This window comes from Bison bison, unplaced genomic scaffold (genome assembly GCF_000754665.1).
Source record: "Bison bison bison isolate TAMUID 2011002044 unplaced genomic scaffold, Bison_UMD1.0 scf7180017864489, whole genome shotgun sequence".
NCBI lineage: Eukaryota > Metazoa > Chordata > Mammalia > Artiodactyla > Bovidae > Bison > Bison bison.
The window spans coordinates 8673127-8685285 of NW_011495048.1; the positions used below are offsets into that span (position 1 = coordinate 8673127).

A 12159-nucleotide genomic window follows, 5' to 3' on the forward strand; every position below is an offset into this window, starting at 1 on the left:
AGATCATGGCATCCGGTCTCATCACTTCATGGCAAATAGATGGGGAAACAGTGGCTGACTTTATTTTTGGGGGCTCCAGAATCAGTGCAGATGGTGACTGCAGCCATGAAATTGAAAGATGCTTGCTCCTTGGAAGGAAAGTTATGACCAACCTAGACAGCATATTGAAAAGCAGAGACATTACTTTGCCAACAAAAGTCTGTCTAGTCAAGACTATGGTTTTTCCAGTGGTCATGTATGGATGTGAGAGTTGAACTATAAAGAAAGCTGAGCCCTGAAGAATTGATGCTTTTGAACTGTGGTGTTGGAGAAGACTCTTGAGAGTCCCTTGAACTGCAAGGAGATCCAGCCAGTCCATCCTAAAGGAAATCAGTTCTGGGTGTTCATTGGAAGGACTAATGTTGAAGCTGAAACTCCCAATACTCTGGCCACCTGATGTGAAGAACTAACTCATTTGAAAAGACCCTAATGCTGGGAAAGATTGAAGTCAGGAGGAGAAGGGAACGACAGAGGATGAGATGGTTGTATGGCATCACCAACTCAATGGAAATGAGTTTGAGTCAACTCCGGGAGTTGGTGATGTACAGGGAGGCCTGGTGTGCTGCAGTCCATGTGGTTGCAAAGAATCAGACACAACTAGTGACTGAACTGAATTTATGTACTGTATGATTCCATTTACATGATGTTCTGGAAGAGGCAAAACTAATCTGGTGTTAAAAATATTAGCATAGTGTCAGCTAGTGTATTTGGAGATTGTCTGAAAAGAGGCATGACAGAATTAGTGGGAATTTGGTGGTGGTGTAGTACTCTGCCTCTTGTGTCACATGGATGTATATACATTTGTCAAAATTCATTGAACTGTACATTTTAAGATTTATACCTTTCATATATGTGCATGAGTAAAATGCTGGAAGGTAATGTGAGAATTATAATAAATTCATTAGATTAGTAAGAAAATGAATGATTTCAACTTTCTGATTTATTGGTCTACTGTGTGGTAGCTAGTCTTCAAAGATTGTCCTCCAGTGAGTGAAACGGACCTCCCAGTATTCATGCCCTTTTGTAGCCCCGTCCCTGTCTTCTGGGCTGGTTCCATAAATCACTTTTAATCAATAGAATGCAGTGAGGAAGTGACATTCTGTAACTTCCAAAGCTAAGTTGTAGCTTCTACCTGAGCCCCTTGTAGTGCATTTTGTGGGAGATACCAGATGCCATATAAAATGTCCCGCTACCCGGGATTGCTGTGTTGAAAGGAAACCCCAAAATACCCATATTGACAGCTGTTTACAGTGGGGGGTGGGGAGGAGAGAGAGATGCCTGAACAGTCTTCAGTTGTTCCAGCCTCTCAGCTGAAACACCAAACATGCATTTGAAGAAACAGTTTTAGACATCCAGCCCAGTTCAGTGTTTTGGTGATTTAATCCCAAGCCACTCTCTAACTGCAATGAACCACTCGGCTGAGTCCAGTCAATCCACAGAACTGTGAAAGATGATAATTTGTTTTAAGCCATGAAATTTTAGATTGGTAGCTAAAACTAACGTTTCTAGAGATAAATGAAATGTATTGTACATAGATACATAATACCTACACATGTAGATATATGGATAGATATAAGATAAACACTAGATTAAAAACACAATTGCCAAAATTTAAAAATAAGGTGTATGTCTTTCTGCCTTTATAAAAATTATGGCTAGTATTAGGACTTTAATTCAGTTTATAAATTCATTCATTTGCAATATGATCTGCTAATGGGATTGAAAATCACATTATTAAACATATTAGTTATATCCATAAATCAAATATTTATGGGCTTAAAGCCTATAAGAAAAGTGACATCCTTGGAAACTTGATCTATGTCAAGAGGTTGCAGTGTTACTATCTTAAAATGAGATATGCCTGTACTGAATCCTATACTTTGGAGGGAAGAATGAGGATGCTACAAGATTTGTAGGTATGTTGTAGCTCTAGGTAGCCCCCACCCCACCCCCACACTGGCCCTTTTAACTCCACTACAGTCTTTCTTAAAAAGAAAAACCCACCTATTCTTTGTGACAGTACTTCCATCCCCCTGTTTTGGTCCAGTGTGATAATCTCTCATGGTCAATTTCTATCTTCTTTTGCCTTCCTAACAATAAAGAAGAGTCTCAAATTACTTGACCCTGTGCTTCGATTGCTTGCCCCTAATTTAGTTTGCCTTCTTATTCTCACCAATATGAAACAAGTCTAGATGGACACACTGTTACCGATGACTTAATACTGCACTATAGGTTTATTGCTCAATTTCAGTAGTGCTAGGGTAGGTAGAAATTATATTTGTGCTATTACATATCATTATTAAATAACATTTTCCAACGTATAGACTTTTGGTGAAATAAATCTTTAATAAATAATAAAATATATAAATATATTGGGCCAGGGAATTTTTTTGATCAGGGTGGTATATTACTAGGAAAGTGTCCCACATAAAAAAATTCTGGGAATTTGTGTCGTGAACCTCCTTTTAAAGTTTTAACTTCTGTTTTTCTGATTATACATGTAAAACATATTGACTGCAAGAAATTTGGAAGTAACAGAAAAGTACTTTTTTTTTTTAAAGGAGAAATATATAACAAAATTTGTATTTTAGGCTCTGCATCGGCATATGCAAATACCAATTGACTTATTTTCATAAGTTTCACAGGCAACTGTAGCTTGGTATGGCCAAACTGAATAGCCCCCTCTATAGTTCTAGAACTAATGTCCACACAGTCACCCAAGACAGAAACTTGGCAGGTATCCAAGATTCCTTTCCCCACTCCCCATGTCAAATTAAAACCTTCAAAACTTTCGTCTTAATTTATTCTTTAATTAGCAAATATTTACTAAGTCCCTCCCTTCATGAAATGGTGATGCTGAACTGCTCATCTTTTATCTTCCTATCCTGTTTTATTCAGTTGTTGCTACCATGTTGCTCCTGGAATGGATGTTTCTAAAATATGCGTTTGATCTTACAATGGCTTCTCAGAGCTTTCAGAGTAAACTTCACATTCTTCATTTTGGTCACTGTAACCTTCATGACACCACATTGGCCAACCTCATCTCATTCCATTCCCCATCCCTGGCATCTTAACCCCCAAGCAACTTGCTGTTCCTCAGGTATATCATATTCTCATTTGCTTCCCTTGCATCGTTGTGGAAGGCCCTCCCCTTTCTCTTTTAATAATAACATTGATATCTATTTGTCTTATTTTCACTCAATAAGTCCAGGAAGCCTTGCCAACCTCAGCCTGAGTTATACGCCTCTCTTCCAGTTTCACTTAGCCTACGATGCATGTCTCAATTATAACATATATTTATCATATATTGCCTTACTTATCTATCTGCCTCTCCAAAGTATAATAGGTACTTGAGAAATGTTTATTATGTAGATAAATGGTATGTCTTTGGAGATTGCTTCTTTTTATGATCTGGATCACTTTGTGAATGAATTCTAGAAGCAGAGGATCTAGGTGTTAAGTAAGGATTTATTTAAGATATGGATAAATAAGGAAAGCTAGGATAGGAAGGACAATTTATCATCAGAGATGAGAATGGAAATAAGTAGTTACTTTGGGTTAGTTAATGAGGGAGTGGTCCTTAGTGGTTTTACTTTATTTATTTTTTATCAGTGGTTTTAGATTTTTTTAATCAGTGGTTTTAGATATCACCAAAAGCATGATGAGGAGAAGGAAATATTCTGAACATTCAGAAAAATTATAATGTAAATAATTTAGTCATGTGATAAGTCACTTTGATAGTATTTAAATGAATGTCCATATTGTACATAAAAGTGTATAATGGAACAATAATAATGTTTTGAAGGTAAGGACCAAATTTAATGTTTCTTTAGTATTCCGTATATTGCCCCTTTTATAAGGTGTTTGAATAAATTATTTCTACTGTCATTGAAAATATATCTAAGAATATTAAATAAAATGTGTAAAGAAAGTACAAATCTTTGAGCATTATTTTAAAATATTTTAACCAGTAATTGCACATCTGGGAATACAGTGCAAATAAATGATACTAGTATACATGATAAAATGTGACTATTAATAATAATACCTCAGGATATTCTTGAGAATCAACTAATAACATATGCAGAGCCCTTTCTACTTCTTAATAGAGGTTAACTGCTGTTAACTAATGTTATTAATATTTGTTTTTTTTCATGTTTTTTTAAGTTAAAAATAAATATCTGCAAACTTTTAAAAATACAAAACTAGTAATGAATGAAAAAAAGTCAGTCATGCACTTGTAGTCACATAGCATAGATTCTCCTGTTACACTTCCTTGAAAATTGCAAAGTTACAGTAACTAGTAGTTTGGGGTAAAAAATCTAATTTAAGAATGAATTCTTCCTATTAAGGAATTTGCTAGGTTAATTTGAGTCAGAATGAGATTTAAACTATTGGAAGGATAAAATGGAAGAAGATACTTTATAAAAACATTATTTAGCTCATATTATTCACAGACTAAGAGTCCAGTTAGTATTAATTCTGTTTACTCTTTTTTATTTTCTATGATTGACTATCTCAGGCAGTTTTATTCATACAAAATATATTTCTCATTCAGACAAGGGAAAAGAATAAGTTTGTCGGTTTTTCTAGTAGTCGTTTATGGTCTTTTTCAGTGTTAATTTCTTTCTTTATCAATGGTAAATTCCATGAGGGCAAAACTATGCCTGATATTTTTTTCATTCTTATGTTCCAAACATGGTACTTGGCTCGGAGTGATAAATAAATATTTATTTGTTCAACAACAAATGATTGGATGAAGACAACCTTATTACAACCATGTATTTATATTATGTGGTTCAAATAAAATTTAGACTCTAGATTTGCGTGTTAAAGAACAGCATTTTAATGCTGAATTTGCGACTGTTTTCTATTTCTAACCATTTTATTTTCCACTGAATGATCTGGATCTGTTTGGTTTGTCCTAATGCCTAAGTTATTGCCAAGTTTTAACTTTGGAAATAGCAAGGATTAACTAGAATACTCTAGTAGGTTCTTAATATTTTATTCCAAGCTAATTTTCACCCAGTGAATCATAATTTCACATATTTGGAGTTGTCCAAAACGTGTATGACTCATTTTTTAAAATTCTATTTATGCACAGAATGAATTTTTATTTTAATATTTTGCTGTCTGTTCCTGTCTTTTTTATTCTGTCTCTTACTGGCTAAATAAGATATCCTGAAGCAAATACTCAGGAGTTCCCTTAAAAGCACAAATTCCCTAGAAAGCAGGAGTAGAAAATAGCTATTGCCTGCTTTTGTTATTTTGTGCTGATTTTTAACATTCTAGAATATTAACAAGTGCTTATTATGTTCATGATTCATGTAGATATATTCTTAAATCCTTTAATTTAAATTTAGAATACTATAAAACAAATAGCACATATTTCCTATGGTATCTGATGAAAATTTTTCTTTTCTATTTTTAATGCATTCATTTAAAGCCCTATTTTACAAATGTAGAATATGAAAGCCAATGGGTTATTATCTTTGTTTTGTATTTGTTAACCTAGTTAATAGTACTAATATAAATTTTAACAAAAATGTTCTCTATTTTAAATATGAGTACAGCATCACTTTCAGTTAAATACATCTGTTATAGTTTATCAAAATAACATCCTCGGACTGTATTCTTTTGATTAACGAAATATCCCCTCTCTTTGTCTTTTTGAGTAACAGCATGCTTCTATGACTCTTTAATTAAGTGACCTTTCCTTACATTTGTCTTGACTGGCTTCTGTTTACAGAAATTGTAAACCAATTGAATGCTCTGAGCAGCTTAGATGAAGATCAAGATGACTGCATAAAGCAAGCAAATATGCCTTCAGCTAAATCAGCCAGTTCCTCTGAAGGTCTAAGAGCTTTCTTCCTTTCTTTCTGCTTCTGATTGCCTGTATTTACTGTGACCTGCTACCTCTTGACTTTCTGTCTGTACTTAGCTGTCAGTTTTGTCTTTGTGCATTTCCTTTAATAAATTTTCTTTGGTAATTTGTAGTGCACCAACAGGCAACAGCATAACAGAACTTACCATCTTTAGCAAAACCCGTATCAGGATGATAGGCAGTGATTTTAAAGTATCTTATAAGATAATAATTGGTCATATGACATATTTCTTGAGTTAGCTTATATATTGTAACAACATTGTTTTAGAAATATTTGCTTATATTACATCAGTTTGAATTATTCATTAATTTAGGAGTGAAAGACGTTTTTTCTCAATATATGTTAGTACTTTTTTATTGAATCAAGTAAGATTGAGATGAGTTTCTCTGTTTTCTGTTATTTTCAAATTCATATGCATATGTCTGTTTTATTTTATTCGAATATGTTGGTATGCTACAAAATACTTGAATGGCATTCTTTCATTGGTAAAATGCTATGTCTTATTATTTGCAGGTATTATTAGTGTAAATTTTTACAGTTTGAAATGTTTCATGAATGAATGATAATTATGCTTAACTCTATGTAACCACAGTGAACTGACACATGTGTTTATTTTCAGAGCTTATCAACAAACTTAACTTTTTGGATGAAGCAGAAAAGGACTTGGCCACTGTGAATTTAAATCCATTTGGTGATCCTGATGTAGCAGAATTAAACCCGTTTGGAGATCCTGATTCAGAAGGTAGCACATTTTTTCTTTACTTTTGAAGTCTTTATTTAGTCAAGTTCTCATGATTTGTAAGGACAGAAAGAGATTTTTTTGTTTTGTTTTAAAGACTTATAAATTTTGTTTATAATGACTATTATTTATTCAATACCACTTGCAATTGATTAGCAATTCTGGATAGCTTCTATTGAACTATTTTTAAAGAAAAAAGAAAGCCTACATAGACATTTACTTGGGGCTTATTTTTTTTTAACTCTGTATTAGTTTGGTCAAATAGGAAAGCTCTATTAGATATAACAGTATTTTACTTAGCTGGCATACAGTAAAGTCTCATTATTTTGGCCTTACCAAGCAAGATCAGGTTGTGGGAAATACCCATATTAGGATGATGGAGGTGGCCTCTCTCTTTATATGGCTTCTCCACCCTCACACCTCAGTCTGATGAGCCTCTCCACCCCTAATTCCCTGTCTCTAGCTGGGAATTATTCTCAGTAACAAAAATTAAATTGTGCATGTGAATGTCACAGAACAGAAGAAAAGATTAAGAGCTACTCCTGTCATATATACAACATATATAGAAGAAATAAAACCAAGGTTTTTTTTTCCTTAGTCATTTTTCTTATCAAGTAGTTTCAAACTATTAAAGCTTAGAAAAGAGCTTTAAAGAAATAAGACCTTTGTTTAATTAAAATCTGTTTGCTCAAAGTAAATGCAAGAATGGGTAACCCCTGTTTGCATCTTTTAGACTGCTTTTATGACATCCTCATGAGCTTTAAAGAATTTTGCTACTGCTGATCATGGTGAAAATACGGTTTCAATTTAAGGATTCACTGTATTAGAGCAATATCATTTCATAATCTACTTCTTCTTCTTCTCCTTCCTTTACTTTCTCCCTTCTTACCAAATTCTAAATTAGTAAGTTTAGATTACTGAGATTGTATTTTTTTGTGACTAATTTTATATTAAAGTATTTGAAATCTTAATGATTGTAATACATCTTAGAAGTAATCTGGTTCAGCAGCCTCTTTTCACAGATTAGGGAGCTGAGGCCCAGAGGAATTAAGTGATTTGAACAAGAACTTCAGGTAAATGGAGGTGGAGTTGGAGCTAAGATTACTAATCAAGTGTCTTTTTTTGACCACAAAGCTCCTTAATAACATAGTATATATGTCTGAATATACTGAGTTAAAAAAAATTACCAAAATATTTTGAGATAGGAGTATTTGAGCTTTTCATTTTAAAATTAAATAAGTAATTTTTAAAAAACATATGTGTGTCTGTTTCCAAGGTATAGAAAAGAGTACTACAGAATGTATATATTGTATCTCTATTTTGGAAAGGTTAAGAGAGCCTGATTCAGAATCTTTAATTATGCCTATAGAGCTAAGAATAAACTTGACAGCCAATATTTTCTTTAAATAAACACTTCTTGAAGACTTTAGAATAAGTATTTTCTATGAGAAGAATACTCATTTTTCTTGAAATAATTTATTATTAATTTTTATGATTAAAAACATGCATTCTCAAGTAACGCAAGTAGTTAAGAAAGAAAAAAATGTGTTGTGGTTGTTTAGATATTTGTTTTTTTTTGTTTTGCTTTTATAGTTTTATTTCTCCTTTTAGATTCATGACAGTCTGTGCTTCAGTGACCTGTTTAGAAAGTCATTTTAAAATGTATGTTATCCTTTAAATGAAATAATCTCATCTTAAACTCTCCTTTGTTGCTATTCTATCATCTTTAAATCTTGCTCTATAGTTTGAGTACTTTCTTGCTTTTGGTTTTATAACTTATGAACTTACTTGGATCAATTTTTGTAATCCTTTACCTGAAAGTAAAAATAAAAATGGTATTTCCATTAAACAGCTTTTGTCTATTTTGTTAATAAAAAATTGAGTGGGCAAAAAAACTCTTCAGTCTCTTCTACGCTCAGAGAAAAGAAAATGCTTCATTTAGATTAGTATAAAGGTTATAGTGGTGTTTGAGTATTATCCTGGTGTTACTAAAGATACAGTTACTGAGTCTCTTCTCTACCTTAGGCTGTTTTAAATTCATTTCACTGTTGATTTATTATGATTTTATGAATTCTGTTCAATACTTTATGATTGCTTCACCATGGTGTATAGAATTTCAGTTTAGAGTTGTTTGTTTTAGTTATCTTTTCAATATAAAGACAAAATAATTTTTCTGGACTAATGTATAAAGTATAAGTAAAAGTAGTTTGACTCTAAAATATGAAAGTCATATATATATGTCAATGAAGAGATTTTTATGTTAATTGGATTATATTGTTTGAAATGTCACTTATTTTTTGTGACATTTTTGTGACAAAAATAATTGTCAATTATTTTTCTTGAAGATTTTAATAACCAATTTTCTGCCTTCTTCTCCTAGAAATATTTTGTTAGAGTTGCATGGCATAATTAAAATTACTTTTGAACTGTTCTGTGATTATCAGCTCTCTGAAACTTTTTTCCAATTTAGGGAAGTGTTTATATCATTAAAATCTAAATTTTAAACAGTTTTATTATACATTCCAGTTTGGGGTGTGTTTTTTTTTTTTTGGTGGGGGGCCACGCTATGCAGCTTATGGGATCTTAGTTCCCTAACCAGGGATTGGACCCAGGCCCATGACAGTGAAAGCACAGAGTACTAACCACTGAACTGCTGTGAAGCTCTCCCTGCTTTTGTTTTAAAATATTAATAAACATAAAAGCAAAATGCTGGTACTAAGTACTCCATAAGTATTTTTGGAGGACATAATACTATCATAGTGCTTTTTGTGCTGTGAAGTCAGAATTTTATTTTTAAGAGTACCTTTGTTTTCAAATTGAAATTTGTAGTAAAATTTAGAATTTAGTGGAACACATCTATCTGCTCAGTATGATTTTAATGTAGCTCTTTCAACTTTTAAGTCTTGTTATTCCTTTATGTTATTATATAAAGTATTGACTGAATATGAATTATGTTGAAAAGGCCCATTAAAAGCTGTAGATTTAAGGTCTTATAGTATACAGAAACCTGGTCTTTGACGACTTCACAAAAACAAATTCAGTGACATATGGTGTATTTTTGATATATTCCTGAATGAATTTTCAGATTCCTAAGTGATCTCTGCTTGTGTAACTACCAGAGACCATTCCAAAATTAAGTTCATTTTATGTTTTTTTTAAAAGCAGAAATTTTTATATATCAGTTTGGGGTGGGACAACTTAGTATAGTGAAATAAAATAAGCAACAATAGATATTGTACCTCTAAGAAGGTTAAAATTTCCAAAATCAGCATACCATAATGTCAATTTAGAAGAGATGCTAAGAGCATTAACAATTCAAAGATGCTATTTCAGAGAGCACCTAGAGAAGTAGACAAAAATCTTAGGTATCACATCTTTTGAACTTAGCCCCTCTAAAACATATTATTGATTTGCACTCTTTCAACCTCATAGTGTATTAATTCGAGTATTTTTGAAGACTAAATATATAAGCAAGTATCAGGTAGTATTAATTTAATTCATCTTTTGCTATTGTTTTCTAGAACAAATCACTGAAACAATTTCACCTAAAAAACCAGAAGAATCCTTTTATAGTAATAGCTATAATCCCTTTAAAGAGGTACAGACTCCACAGTATTTGAACCCATTTGATGAGCCAGAAACCTTTGTAACTGTAAAGGATTCTCCACCCCAGTCTACAAAAAGAAAAAATATAAGACCAGTGGACATGAGCAAGTATCTCTATGCTGATAGCTCTAAAGCTGAAGAAGAAGAGTTGGATGAGTAAGTACATTTCATTTTGCAATCATCATATTTTAACTAAAGAGGTCTTTCTGTAATATATCTTTGTGTGCATGTGTGCTCAGTCATGTCTAACTCTTTACGACCTCATGGACTGTATAGTCCACAGGCTCTTCTGCCCAGGGGATTATCGTGGCAAGAATTCTGGAGTGGGTTGCCATTTCCTCCTCCAAAGGGTCTTCCTGACCCACAGATTGAACCTGCATCTCCTGCCTTGGCAGGTGGATTCTTTACCACTGAGCCAGTTGGGAAGCCCTAATGTACCTTTAGTTGGGTAAAAAGAGGTCTGCTGCTGCTGCCTCTGTTTAGTCACTAGGTCATGTCCAACTCTTTGGAATCCCATAGACTGTAGCCCACCAGAGTCCTTTGTCCATAGGATTTCCCAGGCAAGAATACTGGAATGGGTTGCCATTTCCTTCTCCAGGGATCTTCCCAACCCAGGGACTAAATCCATGTCTCCTGCATTAGCAGACAGATTCTTTACTGGTAAGCCATCAGGGAAACCCAAAAAGAGTTCTGTCCCTACGTTAATATACAGTTTATAAGTTAGTATCTGTCTCATCCCAAATCTAAATTTTTATAATCTTGACCCTCATTCTTTCACCCTCTTCCACATGATTATGTATGCATCTTAAACTAACAAATGAAGGAAATATGTTTCTGGAGTCTCTGGTTAGAATTCCAACTGTATCTTCCCAAGCAACTATGTTATAAATGGTACATAAGTGTTTTTAGTTGATTCTTGAAGGCATTACACTTCAGTTATGTTATGGGTCTATTGTGGGAGCCAAGTAATTATTTCTGATATTGATTTGGTGAGAAGATTTATTCAAATGCCAAGCAATGAGATCATGACATTTATAAATTCAGAATTATCTGCTTTTGCATTATTATTTCTACCCAAAAGAGAGGTTTATTGACCACAGGCTCAATATATAAATAGTGTGATTAGGGCTTCCATTTTACTCAAATCCAGATTAGGAATAGAAGAGTGCATTCACATCGTATTCTGAAATTGTACACTGCAACCCATGTGGCTGCACACTGTGGCCCTGAGTATGTTTGAAAAGCACCAATAAAACTTTTAGCCATAATGGAGTAGCATGGAGTATTTATAGCTTCTTGTCTTACATAACTAAAAAACTGAATAAAATGTATAAAACAACAGTTTTCGGACATAAAATTGCACAGGACCCCTGAGAGAACAGAAACAAGGAATGTGGACACTACAGTGGTCCAAGCTTTATTAATGGGAGAGTATTTCCAAGTGCAGTTCAGGGAGAGAGAACCCAAACACTCCAGAATCTCCCTGTGCTGAGGAGGCAGTTTGGACTTTGAAGGTACGAGGTAGCTAGAATTTGTGTACAGAGTATCAGAGAGGAGAAAGCTACTCATAAAGAGTTTCAGCAATCTGTAGAAAGTTTCTCTTGAGTCTTTGCTGCTGCTGCTGTCACTTCAATCGTGTCCGACTCTGTGCCACCCCATAGATGGCAGCCTACCAGGCTCCCCCGTCCCTGGGATTCTCCAGGCAAGAACACTGGAGTGGGTTGCCATTTCCTTCTCCAATGCATGAAAGTGAAAAGTAAAAGTGAAGTTGCTCAGTCGTGTCTTGACTCTTAGCGACCCCGTGGACTGCAGCCTACCAGGCTCCTCCATCCATGGGATTTTCCAGGCAAGAGTACCAGAGTGGGGTGCCATTGCCTTCTCTTGAGTCTA

At 33.8% G+C, this 12159-nt stretch overlaps 1 protein-coding gene across 16 annotated transcripts in view; it reads left to right on the forward strand.

Annotated features, from left to right (window-relative positions):
- The window catches only part of EHBP1 (EH domain binding protein 1), a 570368-nt gene that overhangs the window by 373234 nt on the left and 184975 nt on the right, over nucleotides 1-12159 (forward strand). For 15 of the 16 annotated variants that reach the window (XM_010863286.1, XM_010863288.1, XM_010863290.1 and 12 more), the window contains 2 exons: nucleotides 6544-6666; nucleotides 10185-10425. In XM_010863286.1, the coding sequence (XP_010861588.1) occupies nucleotides 6544-6666; nucleotides 10185-10425 (364 nt within the window). Of the gene's footprint in view, nucleotides 1-5788; nucleotides 5894-6543; nucleotides 6667-10184; nucleotides 10426-12159 lie in introns of all 16 variants that reach the window. The other variant, XM_010863298.1, reaches the window with a different exon arrangement.